Below are 19,572 nucleotides of genomic sequence, written 5' to 3' on the forward strand. Positions count from 1 at the left end.
TGGCTATTCAAAAACACTTACGAACTAACCTAAAAACTGCAGAATATACTGAACCACAAAAACATTAAGAATAAAAGATAATAATCAAAGCATGAAGAATAATCCAAATGAGAGAATATAAGATTCTCAAACAGCACTCTGACTATAATGCGAACACTATCGTTTCATTTAACTTAACATACTCTTTACCTTAAATACTAGATAATTTAATAAATCACTCTAGATAATTTATTTTGTTAATATTAATGCATGGCTGTGAATACCAATGCAGTAACCATTGTTTGTCTGTTAAGTAATAACTATGAATGTCATTTTGTAACCCATTATGATCTGTACATGGAACGACGGTATATAAATTGACTAAATAATAAATAAATATTGGCCATGTTCTAGTGTTGAGTCATATAACAAGTATTGAAAAGATTCAAATAGTGAACTGCAAAGTAGTATCTCCTCTTGTTGCCTTTACATGGAACTTCCAATAAGACTCTGGAACACCTGTATGACCTAGTCCTTGTGGATCTTCGCTTTCATTATGGTTTAGTTCAATGGGTATTGATGTTTTTTTCTTTGTAAACATTTGATATTCCCCCTTTTTACCAAGAATGGCTTCAAGGCAGATTGCAATCAATTTAAAAACAGAAAAAAGGACTTCCTGAGACGCAAATGGGTGGAATGAAGGTCTGCTCACACACTCTGCTCTCCCCTGGGCAGAATCTGAGATGAAATGCGCTCACCTGCAGGCGAACTGGCACGATTACTACCTCCTGAGTTGCAGAAAAACCTGGTAGGCTGACTATGAGAAAAGAAGCATCGACTTCCAGCAGTTTTCATATAAAAAGACAAGCGATGGGCTGAGCGAGTTGGCAGGGGATGGGAAGCAATAGGAAAGGAGAGGACTTAGGTTTTGGGACAGTTAGTCGACGGAGATAACCTTAAGTCCTTTACAGATCTAATGAGGGAATTTCAGATACCAAGCTCCACTAGGGGCCTTTATTTTCACTTAAGATATCTCAAAACACTCCTTGAATTATGATTCAGTGGATGATTATGAAGGGGTGGAGGATGTACTTTATTCTAAAGACAGATCCAGGCGTCTCATCTCAGTTTTGTACATCTCTATCCAGTCTGGGCTGGGGGAGGTTACCACTACAAATCAGATTCTCAGACGATGGAATACTGATGTGGACATTCAGGTAGAGACCAGGGATTGGAAAGCTATTTGGAAAGCTGCTAGGAATATTTCTATTTGTAATAAAGGGTATGAGGTGCTATACAAATTATCACATCGTCTGTATCGCACACCAGTATTTTATGCTCGCTTTAGCAACACTAAGGGATGTGGGAGAGAGGGCTCATACCTTCATATGTGGTGGGACTGCACTGAAATACAAAGCTTTTTGGAGTCAGATTATGGATTGTATTTCTGCAATCTGCAAGCAACCATTGACGGTTGATGCCTCTTTATATTTGTTGGGAAAATGGGGAATAAATGGGAAATGAGAGGACATAGGAAGTTGGTGGGGTATTTGTTGCATGCAGCCTGACTGCACATCAGTGGAAAAGTATTCCCTCTAGAAACTGCTGGGAGTCCAAAATTACTGACGGGCCGATACAGTACAGTGCGCTCAGGTGGACTGTTAGCCTGTGTTTGGACGCGCGTTTTTGACGCACTAGCTTTATCCCTTATACAGTAAAGGGTAATAGCACATTGAAAATGCGCCTCCAACCCCCCCCCAAACTAATAGCGCCCGCAAATGCATGTTGATGGCCCTATTAGTTATTCCCGCGCGATCCAGAAAGCAAAATGTGCAGTGAAGCCACACATTTTACTTTAAAAAATTAACACCTGCCCAAAGGCTGGCGTTAATTTCTGCTGGCGCCGGGGAAGTGTACAGAAAAGCAGAAAATTGCTTTTCTGTACACCCTCCGACTTAATATCATAGCAATATTGTCGGAGCCCCCCCCCCCCCCCCAAAAATATATATTTAAAATCGACCCGCGGCCCGGAAGACGGACGCTCAATTATGCCGGCGTTTTCCGAACCCGTGGCTGTCAGCGGGTTTGAGAACCGACGCCGGCAAAATTGAGCGTCGGCTGTCAAACTCGACAGCTGCCATTCCTGTCAAAAAAGAGGTGCTAGGGACGCCTCTTTTTACTGTGGGCCCTAATTTGCATGGGCTGCTCTCCTGAATCACGCGCCCAGGAGAGTGGCCTGTGCGCGCGCTGGGAGAGCAGGCGTTCGCCGGCTCTCCCGCACGTTTTTCTGTATCGGCCTGTGAGATAGCTATGTTAGAGAGGTTAACCTATATGCTCCAGAATAGAATGGATACCTATAAGATATGGGACCCATATTGGAAATGGCGGGAAATGGCCACAGATGTCTGATTGTAAGTTGACTGCTAGGTTGGAAATGAACACAGGAAGCTAGATTTTAAAAGACGTGCGCTGTACGCAGCATCTGTACTTGATCACAATGGGGTCCCCCCAGGTTCCTGGAGATGCTGCTAGGAATCCAACCTACCTATATCACAGCAGGTTGGATGTTCTAGGTGTTAGTAAACTGTCCAGTTAAACCATGATGGACAGCTGGGAAAATAATCACATAGCTGGTTTGGGTATGATGACTTTTCAGAATTACAAGAATAAAGCTGTTGCCTTTTGTTCCATTTCCAACTCTAGCATTCATTCTTGAATGGGAATCTGAAGAAAGGGAAGGGAGAAGGGTAGGAAATGTTTGGGCATAGTCATGGCTGTCTATAAGAAATTTGCTGGAAATCAAGAACGAAAAAAACTCAAAGTACAAATACACTGGTTTGTCATTCTAAGAGGCTGCATGTGATCAGGTATTTTTATTTTAGTCCTTTCATGTATACATTGCTATAAACTGGGCTGGATGATTTTTAATTTATTGTAATGATTCAAGAACCGATGTATATTTTTATACGTCGGTTGTTAATCATGTTCACAATACAATAGCGAGTCATCGGCCGTGGGGAGGGGGCAATAGCCTACTGAATTCTGTGAACAGTAAAAATTGTGCACGAGCTCTTGAATAAGATGTAAGCCAAAAGAATCGGAAGTATGTCAGATTCAGAAACTAGATGTTGGATGCTCTCCCTTAGCTAAGACCAATAATAATAATAATAGAAAAATAAATGTAAGTGATGAACGTTCCCAACTATTTTTTTTATTTAGGATTTCCCGGTGTTTTATATCAAGCCCCATTCCACCCGCGGCCGGCTCGCGACAACCCCGCCCACCGCTTCTTGCAGCTCACTGACGTCCTCCCGATTGTCAATGGGCGGGCGGGATAGTGACGTCACTGCCAGCATCGCGGCCCAGGGAATATTATCTGGCAGGGGAGGGGGATGGGGGGGAAAGAGAGAGAGAGGAGGTAGACCGACGCCAGGCCAGCAAAACCTTTCCCACCGAAGGGAAAATAGTCCTTGGTAAAAGAGAGGCCGCCCTTCGGTTCGTCAGCCCCACGGCCAACGAACTCCAGCCCCTACAAGCAGAGGGAGCGCTGAAGCAGACGGAAGAGGAGGAAGCTCGACCTGCTCTCCCTCCCCCTGCCTGTGCCGGGGAAGTGGTACGGTCCTGCACCCCTCGGCTCTCCGCGGAACTGCGGGCCGGTAGTGCAACCGGGACTTTTTTTTTTTTTGTTGTTTAATTACGTAGCGCTTTGCCAGGCTCGGCGGTGGCGGAGGAAAGCGCAGATCCGGGAGTGGATCGTTATTATAATTTTTTTGGGGGGGGGTTTACGTTTTGTTCCTGTTTTTTTAATTTGAATCTTCTGTACGCCACCTCTTATAAACAACAGCTACCACCACAACCACCAAACGAATCACCTATCCCCCCCCTTTACCCGCCCCTCACAAGTAAAGGGCAAATGTCAACCCCAGCGAGAAGGCGCTTAATGAGAGACTTCAAGAGGTGAGGAGCGGGGCCGCTTCAGGCACTTAACATGGCGACTTTTAAAGACTGGACTTAGGGGCAGGAAATATGGACGGTGGCGCAGTTACGCAAACCCCCGAGCGTAGAGCGGCTGGAGCTCGGTGGGAGTTACGCAGGCTAGCCAGCGTACTCCCTTCCGTGAATCGGGAAGGATTTGTTAACTGTCGGAGGGGGGGGGGCCGCCCTGCTGGGATGCCTTATATTTCGCTCTTTTATTATTTTTTTCTGAGCCTTTGTTTCCTTCTTTCGAAGGTTGCAGGAGGACCCTCCGGCGGGAGTGAGCGGAGCACCCTCTGAAAACAACATCATGGTGTGGAACGCGGTAATATTCGGGTGAGTCGGCGGCCTACCGGGCCTGGGGTTTTCCTGCTCTCGCCGCCGATGACTTGGGATGGGGGCGGCAGCAGCAGCTTATTTGGGAGTTGCTGTCACAGAGAAGTAGGAGGACTGTGGCGGAGGGCACCGGCAGGCCCATAGGTTGCTTACTATGGTGCTTTGGAGACCTAAACCCGCGAGTCTAGGCTTGAGGGTGGGCGCTAGCTGGGCCCTTGTTGGGTTCCTGAAGAGCTTTAGTGCTGAGAAGATAAATGGGGAAACTCCAAGTCGGGGCTTGATCGTAACCTGGAAGGTTTTATCATTTGTTTTGTCTTGTAGGCCAGAGGGAACGCCTTTTGAAGATGGTAAGTGTATTTCCAAAAATTAAAGATTATCGTATCCATTTGCTGGCAAGGTTAGATAGCATTCCGAGTTGTGGTATCTGTATGCACAGTATTTGTATCTGTAACATAGTAAAGATAATTCTTCCTCTGTGCTTTGTCAAATTCATTCTTATTACTGTTAAAATGTATACATTAAGTCCTCCCAACATGATGCAAGACCAGGAAGAAGCATAGTAATATTGATATCTGATCTTCTGAAGGATTTTTCTTGTTGGCAGAGTGGAGAAAAGTCTTGGTAAATTGGGATTTTAATACTTAATAACAAAGTAAAAAAAAAACCTCTAATAAAAGTGCCTATTCTATAGAGCTTAGAGTTGTAGGGATGTGTTATGAGATGATTCCAGAAATGAATCTTTAAATCCTACTTCATTTCTATATAAAAGGGATGTGGGCTCAAACAGGTGTGTTCCTCACCCCCCCCCCCAGGATTTATCAAAGCCCCCAGGGCTTTGATAGCCTTCCAAATTAGGCTTCTCTCAATCTTAGAACAGGCACAGATTTAGGCATAGGAAACATAGCAAGTGCCCAGGACCCCAAATATTAAAGGCATAAAATACCCAGGCCAAATAAGGGCTTCCTTTCACTTACTTTAGGACTGTTAACTACTGTCTTTTGAAGGAGACATCATGGCACACCAATAACCTCCCTCCATTTTCCAATCTCTGGGAATGAATTCTCTGCTGTCTGAGCTCTGAGGGGGGATCCCTGCCTTAAACCTCCAGTGTTGCCTATGGGTGCCAAATTCTTAAATCCGGCCCTGTCTTAGAGCATCCCCAGTATAGTTAGTCATTTTAATCTTTGACACCCCCTTGGTCAAGTTTGGTTCAGAAAGGCCTAGTTCCTGCTTCACCAATAAACTCCATAAAGTTACTGCTGCTTATACTATGGAATATTGTTTTGGGATAGACAGAATCCAATGTTCTTATCACAAGTAACATTGAGAAATCTTTCATAACAATATAGTATTTCACAGCTTTGCAGACTTTTCATTTGTTAGAAAACAGCTAAAGTCATCCATGACTGACTGACATTTTCAATTTTTTTTTTTTTATTATTAATTTTGTTAGTAGGTGCCTTCTGTTCACTTTCTTGCTCCTGGCATTCATATTTCTCCTAGCTCTTTGCATCATTATATGTAGTGTATTTGCCAATGTCAGAATTGTGTGTGTACTGGGAAATACTTTGAATTCTATGAGACAGTAAAAGTTTAGTATTTGTTTACCAGAATTTGAATTGTGAGTTTGCAAAAGTAACTTACTTGATCTGAGAAGGTGAGTACTGATTCCTGGGCGATTACCCTGTTTCCCCGAAAATAAGACAGTGTCTTATATTAATTTTTGCTACCAAAGATGCATGAGGCCTTATTTTCAGGGGACGCTTATACCGTTGAGCTGCTGGCTGCCCCTGCGTCAGCCATGCCTCACCAGTGTGCTGTCAGAGAGAGGTAGGAGTGTGCAGCATTCATGGTAGTCAGCTTGGGCTGACTCTGCTGCTTTTGAACCTCTGCACACTGCTTGGAAGGGGTCCCCCGACTGGTACTGCCACCATCCCCAGATGTCAGTAATCTTGCTACCACTGTCACTGCTGCCGCATGGCTATTGGGGAGGCGCCGGTTACTGCTACTGACACTGAAGCCCATTCTGCTGCCTCCTCTGTGCAGGCCCCGTGGGCTTCTACTTCCTCCATGCTGATCTCGTACATTGTGAGATCCACATGGAGAAAGTGCTACTCTTGCACATTCCCAAAGATTACATGTGCCAATCACTAAAAAGTAATTTTTTTTTTTTTTACCTTTGCTGGCTGATGTTAGTTTTCTAATCGGTTGGTCACAGGTTTTTTTTTTTTCCACCTTCCCTTTCTTATTTTTTTGCCAATTCCTTTTATATTGTCCTTTTTTCTTCCATATTTCTTTTCTCTCCATCTTCTTCCCTCAAACACAGTCAGGTTCTCATTCTCACATGCATTTCTCTCTCTCACACACACACACAGACTCTCACTGTCACATGCTGTCTCTCATACAATCATTCATACACACAGGCTCTCACTGGCACATGCTGTCTGACGCTCACACACACAGGCTCTCTCTCATTCCCACATGCTGTCTTGCTCAAGCAAAGGCTCTCACCGTCACACGCTGTCTCTCTCTCACACACAGAGGCTCTCACATGCTGCCTCTGCAAACATTCAGATCCTCACTCCCACACATAATCTCTCAACTCATCTCATACACGCACGCACACACCCTCTACAGACCCTCAGCCTCTCTCTCACCTCTGGGCCTCCTCTTCGCGGGTCGCCGCAGGATGGGCTCTGCAGCGGCCCTGAACTTCTCAGGCCTCTTCCTCGGTCCTGCTTCCGGGCCTCTTCCTCTTCTTGGGCCGCTGCGACTTGGGATTCGCAGCAGCCCGCAGCGGCTCCTCTTCTGCACGAGCTGATGCTCTTTCTCCTTCCTGCCCACGCGGCTCCGGCAACGTTTACTTCCAGGGCCGCATAGGCAGGAAGGAGAACGAGCATCAGCGCATTCGATTGCGCGATCTTTTTCTTCGGGCAAGGAGGCTCCGCGGCCGCATGAGCCTCCTTGCGCCCGGGCGCATCGGTTCCCCTCCGGATACCACTGCAGGCCTCCTCTTCGCGGGTCGCCGCAGGATGGGCTCTGCAGCGGCCCTGAACTTCTTGGGCCTCTTCCTCGCTACCGGGCCTCTTCCTCTTCTTGGGCCGCTGCGACTTGGGATTCGCAGCAGCCCGCGGCGGCTCCTCTTCTGCACGAGCTGATGCTCTCTCCTTCCTGCCCATGCGGCTCCGGCAACGTTTACTTCCGGGGCCACACAGGCAGGAAGGAGAAAGAGCATCAGCGCATTTGAATGCGATCTTTTTCTTCGGGCAAGGAGGCTCAGCGGCCGCATGAGCCTCCTTGCGCCCGGGCGCATCGGCTCCCCTCCGGATACCACTGCTCGCGTCTGCCCCTAATACTTTGGAAACTTTATTTTAAAAAAATTTTAAAAAATGACGTCACAGGATTGACCGGCCCACCGGGGGAAGCCCGATCCCCCGATAGGTCAATCCGCCCCTGTTTACAAGGGATGTCTTACTTTCGGGGGAGGTCTTATATTTAAGAATTCGGCAAAATCCCTACTAGGTCTTATTTTTGGGGGATGTCTTATTTTCGGGGAAACACGGTAGTCACTGGTTTGATTCCTACCCACACACCTCCTCTCATTTTTCTTAAACTCTCAGACTTCCTCTGTGACATGGCCACTTTACCCTGCCAACTCTTAGTTCTTGGAGATTTCAGCCATCACGCAGAGAATTCCCTCAGTGGAATCGTGCAATATAAGAGAATTTTGGACTCTTGCCCTATCTCATGATCAGATCATTACCTGATATAAGCCATCCGAATCTGTCCCGCTTCAAACTCATCTTGCCCCCTCCATTCGGGAACTTTTCCACTGTCTAGTGAGTGTAAAACACTTTCTCAATATACCTCAAACTCTTTAACACCCACAGACCCACCAGAAGTCCTAATCGAACAGTGGAACAATAAACTTCAGTAACAAACACCCTAGTTACACTAAAATCCAGGCCAATGAAACTTCCTAGGAACTCTCCATAGTTCCACAAGGGTCTATGTCTCCTACATCAACAATTTCGCCCAACTTGAATGAATCTGGTTGAAACATAAATCAAACATGAAATGCCACAACTACTACAAAGAGCTTGCAAAGAAGTATGAATCAGCCATTACCAGGCAAAAAAAGGGCTATATCTCCAAACGACTAGAATTCTCTCTCGGGCCGATACAGTAAAGTCCGTGGGAGAGCGCGCGCGCACAGGCCGCTCTCCTGTGCGCGCGATTCTGTATTTAAATGAGGCCCGGCGGTAAAATCTGGCAAAATGAGGCGCTAGGGACATTAGCACGTCCCTAGCACCTCCTTTTGGACGGGAGCAGCAGCTGTCAGCGGGTTTGACAGCCGACGCTCAATTTTGCTGGCGTCCGGTTCTCGAGCCCGCTGACAGCCACGGGCTCGGAAACTGGACGCTGGCAAAATTGAGCGTCTGGTTTTCGACCAGACAGCCGCTGGCCGACTTAAAAATTTTTTTTTTTTTTTTTTAACTTTTGGAAAGTTTTGGGACTTCCGACTTAATATCGCCATGATGTTAAGTCAGAGGGTGCACAGAAAAGCAGTTTTTACTGCTTTTCTGTGCACTTTCCCAGTGCCCGAAGAAATTAGCGCCTATCTTTGGGTAGGCGCTAATTTCTGAAAGCAAAATGTGCGGGAATACCTAATAGGGCCATCAACATGCATTTGCATGTTGCGGGTGCTACTAGGTTCGGCGGATTGGACGTGCTTTTTCGGCTCCTTACTGAATAAGGGGTAAGGGAAAACGCGCGTCCAGTGGCGGCTTGTCTGTGAACTGTCTGAGTAAACTATTTGAACTAGTACAGAAACTCTCATACCTCCCCCAAGCCATGTCCACCACCACAGGGGGGTGGGGGCCCCCCACACAGCAGAGGACTCTTGCCAAATCTTTTCACAGACAAGATCCTAGCGATACATTCTATTTTTTGACAACTCCCATCCATCCATCCACATCTGAAGAAGCGCCTCATCTCCCATCAGACAACACCAGAGCCCTCACCCCTCAAGAAGTGGAAAATATCCTCCAGAAAATCAACCAGTCCCTCAGCCTTCTACACCCAATTTCCCCAAGGTTCATTCATAGTCTAAAGCATGATCTAGCCCCATGACTTTCCAATATAATCAATGGTATCTTATCCCAAGGCTTATTTCATGACCCGCCTAAAACAGCAGTAATCTAACTGATCGTGAAAAAAAAGCTCTGATCCCAAAATAATTTACTACCACCCAGTCTGCAGCCTCCCTTCTTATCCAAACTAGTCAAAGCTGTCTTGATTTCCTTGAAAAGTAAAACATCTTACACCTCCACCAGTCTGGCTTCAGGAAGGGTCTTGGCACTGAATCAGTTCTGTAGACATGACCAATGAGATCCATAATAAAATAAATACATCTAGAGAGCAGGTAAAATGTGGGGTTGTCGAGGGGTAAGAATTACTACTGTTAGTCTCGTTTTTTACTAATTTTATTCTTGTGAATGTGAATTTCTTTGTCTTATGAAACTATTTCAAATTGTGATCCACTTAGCATAGAATTTTCAATATAGGCGGACTATAAACATTTAAAAAGAGCTTTCTGCAGCCTTCGACGCAGTTCATCACAGCCTTATGGTTCAGGGCCTATGAAAATTGGCATCAAAGGTATTACCTTTGGTGTGAATCTTTTTTTTTTTTTTTTTTTTTTGTCCAGCAAAATTCAGTCTGTCATGTGGGCTAATCAACAATCCACTCCAAAAAGCCTCCTCTGTGAAGTACCCCAATGCGCTAACATTTACATCTATCCTATCTGCAACTAGAATCTTCAGCGATGACGGTCAATTTTACGTTAAACTTGGATCCGACCAATCCTCTCCCATTGCCAATATCAATGACTGACAGTGGTAGCCTCAAACTTAATCCCTCCAAATCTGAGCTTCTCGGCTAAGCCATTGAGGCCACTCTCTTAAAGTCCATACCCTCTCTGTCAGGCACCCTCCTGCAATCAACTCTATTCAAAGCTAGGGTCCAATTTGATCCTAATCTTACTATGGAATCTCACATCTCTAAGATAGTGAGTATCCTTCATGTATCTTCTCCAGATTCAGCAACTGTGCAATTACTTCTATCGGCATAACCAGATGTTGGTTATCCATGCACTTATCAGTCACCTAGATTGTCTCTCTTTTAAATGGTATTTCCTAGACCTGCTTGAAACACACTACCAAATTTCACAAAACAGAGGCTAGAATCCTGATAGGGGCCAAGTTATCAACTACATATGATCCATCCTTTACAAACACTGGTTACCATTCAAAACACTCTGCTTTGTGTTTAAATTTGGTGTTAAACAGGCCCCGGAGAATCGTGCTCCTCTCCTTACCTTCTATACACCTGTCAGGGAGCTGCCATCCTCACAAGAGTTTCTTTTCTCCGTACCCCTGAATTCAGCCATTTTGAACTGCACAAAACTAAGAACCTTCATGTGCTATGCTCCCAAGTTTTGGAATGAGGTTCCACTACCTTGCTTTCCAGAAGAAAGCTAAGGTATTGCTATTCAACCAAGCGTTCCCCCAGTTAGTGCAATAGAAATAACTTTCCCCACACCTAGATCTTATGCCATTACAGTGGTTCTCACTGTTAAGTAAACTAACCGTTACTATATCTGTTTACTCTTAAATTATCTGTTATTTATTTATTTATTTTTAATTTTTATATACCGAAGTTCTTGTAGGGACTACAAATCACTCCGGTTTACATAAAACGAAGAACTGCTCAACAGAGAGCTGAGCTTTACATGGAACAGTAGAACATATGGAACAGTATAACTGGTTGACAATTTAACATAGAGCTAAATAAAGAAATAATAGTTTAACTGGTAATAAATAGTAATAAGTAAAGAAATATAATATATTATATAAGCAGTATAACTATTTAACGTAGCAATAAATATAAATATAAGCAATGCCAAATATATATATGAAATAAAGTAAATTTTTGATCTCAAAGATAATTGTCCAGTTGTAGATATTTTAGAATTAGTACTGGATACAGTGACCATAATTAGGGTAATTAGGATACTTAGTAATTAGGGAGTCTGTCTGTCACTTAAGCGTCTGGGAAAGCTTGTTGGAAGAGAAAAGTCTTCAGTCTTTTTTTGAATTCTTGATGACTGGGTTCTAGTCTAAGATCTGGGGGAAGCGTGTTCCATAGGTGTGGGCCTGCTGAAGATAGCGCTCGTTTGCTCAATGATGATTTTATTTGTGGAGCAAGCAGTGTTCCTCTGTATGCGCTTCTGATTGGTCTGGAGGAAGTGTGTAGTTGTAGTTGCGAGCTTAATGTGATGGGAGCTAGTTTGTTTGTCGCTTTATGGATGATAGTGAGTACCTTATAGAGTATCCTTTGTTTAATGGGTAGCCAATGTAAGTTCCGGAGGATTGGGGTGATATGATCTTTTTTGTTAGTGCTAGTTAGAATTCTAGCCGCTGAATTCTGAACCATCTGTAATGGTTTGATGGTGTTGGCGGGTATACCAAGTAGCAGGGAATTGCAATAGTCTAGCTTAGAAAGAATGATGGATTGTAGTAGTAGCCTGAAGTCGGAGAAGTGAAGGAGGGGTTTAAGTTTTTTGAGGACTTGCAGTTTGTAAAAGCAGTCCTTTGTGGTATTGTTTACGAACTTTTTTAGGTTTAGATGATTATCAAGCCATGCTCCAAGGTCTCTGACGTCAGATGAGAATGAGTTGTTTGTGTTTGGTAGAGAAAGGCTGGAAGAGATTGTGCGTGGATCCTGGGAGACAATGAGCATTTCGATTTTATTAGCATTCACTACTAAGTTGAGGCTTGAGAGTAGGTTTTTGATGGGCTGTAGGCATTCGTTCCAGTAAGTGATGGTTTTTTGAAGGGATTCTGTAATCGGAAGGAGGATTTGTATGTCGTCTGCATATAGGTAATAGGTGAGCTTAAGGTTTGAGAGTAGATGGCAGAGAGGGAGGAGGTAAATATTGAAGAGGGTGGGTGAAAGTGATGATCCTTGTGGGACTCCTTGCTCTGTCAAGATTGGATGCGATTCTTTGTTTATCCTTACTTTGTAGAATCTGTTGCTTAAGAAGGAATGGAACCAACTAAGGGCTGTGCCTTTGATCCCTATGTTGGCTAGTTGGTCTATTAGAGTGGAGTGTTTTACCGTGTCAAATGCAGCGGAAAGATCTAGAAGAATAAGCAGGTATGATTGTTTATGCTCCATATTAACGAGGATTGTGTCAGTGAGAGATAGTAAGAGAGATTCGGTGTTTAGTCATTTTCGGAATCCATATTGAGCTGGGGATAGAATGTTATGATCTTCCAAGTAATCTGACAGTTGCTTGTTGACAATTTTTTCAATCAGTTTGGCGATAAGTGGTAAGTTTGCGATGGGTCTAAAGTTAGCTGGGTCTGATGGGCAAGCGTTTGGTTTCTTTAGTAATGGTTTAAGTATTGCCAATTTTAACTGGTTAGGAACTAAACCTTGAGAAAGGGATGTGTTGATAATTTCTGCAATTGGTTTTGAGATGGTGTTTGGTATGGCGATGAGGAGATTTGTAATCTGCTTTGAGGCCATATCTGGCAAAAAGTGAAATGTAAATTACCTTCACTAGGAGGAAAATCTTCAAAATAAGTCAATTAGTGATTTCAGAATAACTTTCAGTTAACTCTGATTTTAGTGTGACTAATTTTAGTGCTATTGCTGTTCTTTAGTCACTCAGTAATAACATTTAAAAATCATACTTAAGACACTTAAAAAAAAAAAAAAAAAAAAAAGCCAAACCTTAAATTGAGAGATACTTCTTAATTACCTTTCAAGACTTTAGCAACTCTAAGATGCAGACACAAGCCCGGCAACAAAATGGGATCTATCTGGTCTTTCACAGAGTGCCACGTCTGATATCTACTTGGTGAAAGTTTGGCGTACACCTGGTATAGAAATCTCCTGGCTCTCACAGTGAGTCTGATCTATGAAGGCAGAAGGGCAGATTTGAAGGAGCTGAGCTAGACAAAGATATGTAAGGGAAACTTTCAAGGATACAGTAGAGCAGACCCAACTCCAGGCTAGCAGTTTTGTGTTGCTTTGGAGGTGCAAAGTCATGTGGCAAGAGACCATATACCTTGGGGTAATAGGAAATGATCCTGTAGCTAGGTACTTGTAGCCTAGATTGGCCACTGTTGGAAACAGGATGCTGGGCTTGATGGACCCTTGGTCTGACCCAGTATGGCATGTTCTTATGACCTGCCCTCCTGCTGATGCTTTATCCTCTTGTACCAAGGATGTGGCTCCAAGGGTCTATGCCCAGGAGAGATGGGTTAGGATAGCCATTGTAATGGATGAGTTGATCATTAGGAAAGCATTTAGCTGGGTTGCTTGTAAGCATGAGGATTGGATGCTGCGAAAGTAGCAAATATTATGTGAAACCTAGATGAGTATCGTGAAGTTTGATTTCTTGGAAACTAAGACTGTGCTCTTATAACTTAAAAAAAAAAAAAAGTTTTATTCAAATGAGATATTGGAAAAATTTCCCATGAAGGCTGGTCCTCTTGTTTATGGTAATATACCATAATTTAAGCAGCAGTGCTTGTGCAGTTCTTTACAATATCAAATAGCCAGTTTCTTGTCTGTCGTCTTTCAGGATTATTTCTAGAGGTGCGTTCGCTAATCTTAAGGTGTATTGCTGTAGTTTTACATGTGTGTTTTTTTTTTTTTAAGTTAGGATGGAAGATCCCAGGGTGTGCCTGGATCTAACCCCATAGAAGCAGCTGCAGCCATAGCTTACAGTGGGCCTAGGCTGGAAAAAGGAAGAGGGTCTGTCTGCTCCTTCCCTCATAGATGGAAGGGACTGGTGAAAGAGGAGAAAACAACATAAGGGAGAGGCAAGCAAAAAAAGTCTCAAGACAACATGAGTAAAAATGAAAACAAATCTGAAATATAGACCGAGAAAGGGGGGGCAGTGACCAAAAAGATCCAATAAATAGAAGTTTACAAGAAAAACTTCTGGCCCTAGTTCCTTTAAAAACAAAATGTGTTAGTTGATGGCCAAGCTTTCTAAATGTTTCCACCTTTTTGAGATGGACACCTTTGAAAAATATATTCATGTCCTGTGTATTTTACTGTCTTTTTGCCTGACTTCAAGAGCATAAGACTTGCCATTCTGGATCAGACTGGGTCCAACAAGCCCAGCATCCTGTGCCAATCCAGGCTACAAGTACCTGGCAGGATCCCATGCTGCTAATGCCCCGGGATAAGTAGGGTTTTGGTCCCCCCTCCCCCCAAGTTTACCTGCTTCATAATGGTTTAAGGACCTTTCCTCCAAGAACTTGTCCAAATCTTATTTATTTAAACTCAGCTATGCTACTTGCCTTTACCACATCTTCCAACAGTGAGTTCCAGGGCTTAACTGTTTTCTAGATTTGTTTTAAATGTGCTACTTAACTTAATAGCATGTTCCAAAGTCCTTGTACCTTTTTTTTTTTTTAAGAGCAAACTGGTTTGTATTTCTGTTGTAGTCTTCTCATGACTCCAGGCTGAACAGCTTTAACCTCTTTAGCCTTTCCTCATAGTGAGCTCCATGCCTTTTTATCATGTTGGTCACCCTTCTCTGCACTCTTCCAGTATATGTTTTTTTAGATGCAGTGAGCAGAATTGTACACAGTCTCACCATGGAGTGGTACAGAGGCATATTGCCATTGTCATTCCTTTCCTAATAACTTTTGTTTTCAGTTGTTCATGGTGAACTGATGGTTTGCATGAGGTTTCTGAGATGGCTCAGCACAGCAGAACCGTCCATTCCTATGTTTCTAGGTAGAAGCACCTTAGAGAGTCTTTAAGTTGTATTGGCTTCTCAAATAAAATACACATTGGAATGTAAAAAGGGATTTTAATTTTTACCTGTTTTAACTAGTAGCTGAATTATCATAGAGAATTTATTACCCAAGTTCTTAATTTTGCTTGCCTGAAAATTGACAGTTATGGCTGGTCACATTTTTTGAAGTAATTTGATTGACCTAGGAACTAGAAAGTGATAAAATTATTGTGCCCCACCAGCATGATAAACTGGTTGTAGGCCCATTTTTATTTCTGATGGGGAGCCATTTCTTAACAGCACTACGGCTATAAAGTTGCTGACATCTTTCCTTGGAAGAGTGAATTGAAGTTCCATGGTGCATGGCAGGACAGATGCTAGGGGGCAGCCTTTTCTTGGCATTTAGATTTATTCATACAAGCTCACCATTTTGAGAAAGCTGTCTCTATTTTCTCCGTATTCTGTATTTCCTGTAGCCTCTTGCTTGGTGTGAAGACTTCTTTCTGGTACATTGCAAAGTTCTGAATGATCATCGCTATCAAGGGCATTGCTGTAGGGCAGGGGTGGGCAATTAATTTTCCCATGGGGCCGCATGAGAAATTGGGATGGTTTTAGAGGGCCGGACTAATATAATTAACTCAGTTCTCAATAGCCCTACTTATGAAAAGACAGCAGTTTACCACCAATGCATGTCCTCTGAGAAAACACAACAAATAAGACCGATACAAACGCTTACATGCTAGCAAAATATCTCATCTCGGTAACAGACACAGAACCGACCTAACATACTCCCAGGATCTGTAGTAATGCACATAAACTAATCCGCACACAGTTACACCTGTATTATGGAATACACTCAAACAGGAGCAACCCTATCTATGAAAATGCAACACTACAAATATTAAATCAGGTCCTAAAAACCAATACACCTCTTATTAGGAAAACAGAACTAGCAAGCACTATAGATCCCCTCACAGAAATAATTGTAAAACTATACTAATAAGCAGAATAAATGTTTCAAAACAGCTATGAACAGAATAACATCCAACAATTAAAAACTCATAAAAACTATTAAACATTCTCCAAACACCAATAAAATATTTCAAAAAAGCAGACATCACACAATTAAAATGGCAGTCAAGAAAAATAAACTTAAAGCCACCTTTACTTACCCCCTCCAGCAGCTCTCCTACTCCCCTTCCCTGCAGGCCGTGGCACACACCAGAAGCAGAAGTAGAAGCTAAGCTCTATACTTATGGTCCTCTTCCTTAGTGCCCATGTCTCTCACACACACCCCATACCAGTCATGCCCCTATGACGAGTTTCTGTGTCTCACACACCAATCATCTCCCAAACAATCTTTGGCACACACACACCAGTCACCTTCCTGAACAGTTTCTCTCATGCCATACACACACACACACACACAGGCTTCCCACTCCAGTGTTCTACTTACATATATCGTCTTCTCACTCTCATAACTTACTTATTTATAGATTTTATATACCGAAGTTCAGGTAACAGAGTTACTTATCACTTCGGTTTACATTCCAACGGGCAAGCAAACAACGACAAAAATTGTCTTACATTGAACAGGGAGGCGAACAACTTGGATAAACATAACTTGGAATAACAAGAGTAAAAAGAGTAGTAGTAGCTGGACTTGTGGGGTTACAAGCCTGCAAAGGGGGGGGGGAGGGATGGCTGAAGGAGGGGTAGAGGGAAAAGTGAAACTATCGATTTATTAAGACATGGAATGTATACTTAGGGGAAGGCTCTGAGTGAGGACTAATCACTTTCACTTTCTCTCTCTCTCTATGAGGGCCCTTTGTCTCTGTCTCTCTCTATGAGGGCCCTTTGTCTCTGTCTCTCTCTCTCTCTATGAGGGCCCTTTGCCCTCACTATGTCACTGGGACTGACCGCTGGTCGGTCCCAGTGACATAGTGAGGGCAAAGGGCCGTCGGCGCCATTTTGTTTACTGGCAGCCGACGGCCCACACCCAGGAGATCGTTCCCGGACCCCCGCTGGACCACCAGGGACGTTTGGCAGGCCTTGGGGGGGGGGGGGGGTCAGGAGGGTGGGGGGTTTGTAGTTAAGTCGGCAGGTCTTGGGGGAGTCAGGAGGGTGGGGGGGTTTGTTAGATTTTTTTTTTTTTTTTTTTTTAATATTCGCTCCATAAGACGCACATACATTTCCCCCCCACTTTGGGGGGAAAAAAGTGTGTCTTATGGAGCGAAAAATACGGTATGTAGGAAAGAAACTCGAGCGAAGGCACGCTGTCCGATTGGCCGGTGCTTGCCCAGCACCGGCCAATCGGGCAGCGTGCCTTCGCTCGAGTCACTCCCCCCCCCCCCCCCCCCCCACCGGACGCTGTAAAAAAAACAAACAGTTCATTCTCCGCTCCCTCGCTCCCCGATTGGCCGGCCAATCGGGGAGCGAGGGAGCGGAGAATGAACTGCTGCCTTCCCTCTGCAAGGGAAGGCAGCGTGCCTCATTCCCCGTCTGCTCTCAGCAGTGGGCGGGCCGGTCACAGACCGTAGGCGGGCCGGATTCAGCCCGCGGGCCGCCCCTTGCCCAGGTCTGCTGTAGGGGATGAAGCATAGCCTTTTTACTTGGGGCATCAGATTTAACTTCCAAATCCATTTCCAGAAAGCCCGGAGCTCAGCCGTCTACTAATCTATCTCCTGGTCATTTGAACTGCCTTTCCTCTTCACCGTACTTCCTAGCTCGTTTACTGTGCCTCCAGTTGCGCTGGCTGTTCTGGCACTCCTTTCTAGATCCTCTCTTCCCCCCCCCCCCCCCCCCCCTTTTTTCTCTCAGTATATCTCTTTCTGCGTTATCACTTAGGTACATCTCTCCCTTGATTTGTCTGGTCAAACTCATAAATTTTCATCAGTTGCTTTTTGCAGCTTGTCCTTTGATTATATTTCTTGTTCTTCCAGTTTTTTGTGGACTCTTTGCATACCTTTCAAATTTAAATCGAGACTTTTTGGCATAAAAATAGAATACACTATCTCCTTTTTTTCCTCCCGGGCTCCACCTAACTGTAATTTTAATTTTTCATTAGTTCATGTGATCTGTGTCCTGCTGCACTGTATCCATGAACAGGTACACCAGAGGTGTTTGACCTCACCCGAATATTTGGCACCATCAGCTCTATTGCTGAGGCTAAGGGTGGGCAGCTTTTTATTGTGGGTAACATGTAGACAATATGAACTACTCCTGGGAGAATTCTGTGCACAAAAACTTAAAATTCTGCAAACTTTATATTGGTCAAAATAACACAATTTACTTGAGTCTTTAATTACATTTTAAGATAATACAGAAAAAAGTTATTTCTTACAGTGAATTTCTAGGGAAATTCTGCATCTAAGAGTCCCTTCCACTCTCTCCCTAATCTCCTGGCCATTTTGCGCCCTCAGGCCCCAGCTCCTCCACCTTCCAGTATCTCTCCCTTCTTCCTCTAGGTTCAACCCTTCCACTCTATTGCCAGTCCCAGAGTTTGACCCAGTTCTCAGTACTGCCTAATCCCTTTTTTCATACACGAGCTCCCAATCTCTCTCACATACACACTCCTTCACAATCTCCTCATATAGGCTCCATCCCTCTGGCACCCACACTCAAGCATTTCCCTCCCCTGCTCTCTCACACACACTCATTCACTCATCGGGGCCTTCATTTTTGCCACGGGGGGGCCTTTGTGCGCTCTGTTCGTGGCATGCCGGGGTCTCCTCTGCCACTTTCTGCACAGAATTTGGCAATTCTGTGCAAATTTTGCGCTCCATAGTAGTGCAGAATTCCCCCAGGACTAGAATTTGTTTTCCTTCCTTCACTATGTTAATAATAGTGGATGCCTTGCTGAAACTTGGTCTAGATGTTTATACAGTGAGAACTTGGTGAGAGAAACTGACTCTTCAGTTATTCTTAGACATCTCATTTTCTGGGTAGTGTCTCTCAAATGGGTTTGTTTCATACGCATCATGACAAGAATCAATCTTGCTCATAAACCACAGTGAGTTGGACATGGTCTTGCTCTCAGACTTACTGCTAGTGCTAATAGTGTGTTCTATTCTGGCTGTACAATTGTCTAATTTTTTTATCTAAAACATTTTATATATTTTTTCTTCTATTACTCTCTCTTGATTATTCCTGATTGTAATACCTTTCTTGCTTGGTGTTGGAATTTCCTCTTATGACTTTCTGCTAATTGCCTTTTAGCTTTTGTTTATCTGTGATCTTAAATGGTTTGAAGAGCCACTTTTGTTTTTTAGGGAATTTGTTCCTTTTTACTGCTGCATTCGCTGTATCTTAGTTCTTCCCGAGGTTCACCAGCTGTCTGTTTAGTCAGGCTGAGTACAGCACCTCGGTTATCCCTGAAATTGTATCATGTTAGGTAACCTTATTCACATTTCACCTGAAGATTTTTTTTTATACTATTCATGAACTGTTCTGCA

The 19,572-nt window shown here is 43.8% G+C and overlaps 1 protein-coding gene across 2 annotated transcripts in view; it reads left to right on the top strand.

Annotated features, from left to right (window-relative positions):
- Window positions 1-3,348: 3,348 nt before the first annotated feature.
- Window positions 3,349-19,572, top strand: part of UBE2A (ubiquitin conjugating enzyme E2 A) — a 53,133-nt gene continuing 36,909 nt past the window's right edge. The window contains exons 1-3 of one of the 2 annotated variants that reach the window (XM_029607609.1): window positions 3,349-3,936; window positions 4,210-4,290; window positions 4,612-4,637. In XM_029607609.1, coding sequence (XP_029463469.1) covers window positions 3,893-3,936; window positions 4,210-4,290; window positions 4,612-4,637 — 151 coding nt within the window. In that variant the 5' untranslated portion in view covers window positions 3,349-3,892. The remainder of the gene's footprint in view (window positions 3,937-4,209; window positions 4,291-4,611; window positions 4,638-19,572) is intronic. The other variant, XM_029607608.1, reaches the window with a different exon arrangement.

Source organism: Rhinatrema bivittatum, chromosome 6 (assembly GCF_901001135.1).
Source record: "Rhinatrema bivittatum chromosome 6, aRhiBiv1.1, whole genome shotgun sequence".
Taxonomy (NCBI): domain Eukaryota; kingdom Metazoa; phylum Chordata; class Amphibia; order Gymnophiona; family Rhinatrematidae; genus Rhinatrema; species Rhinatrema bivittatum.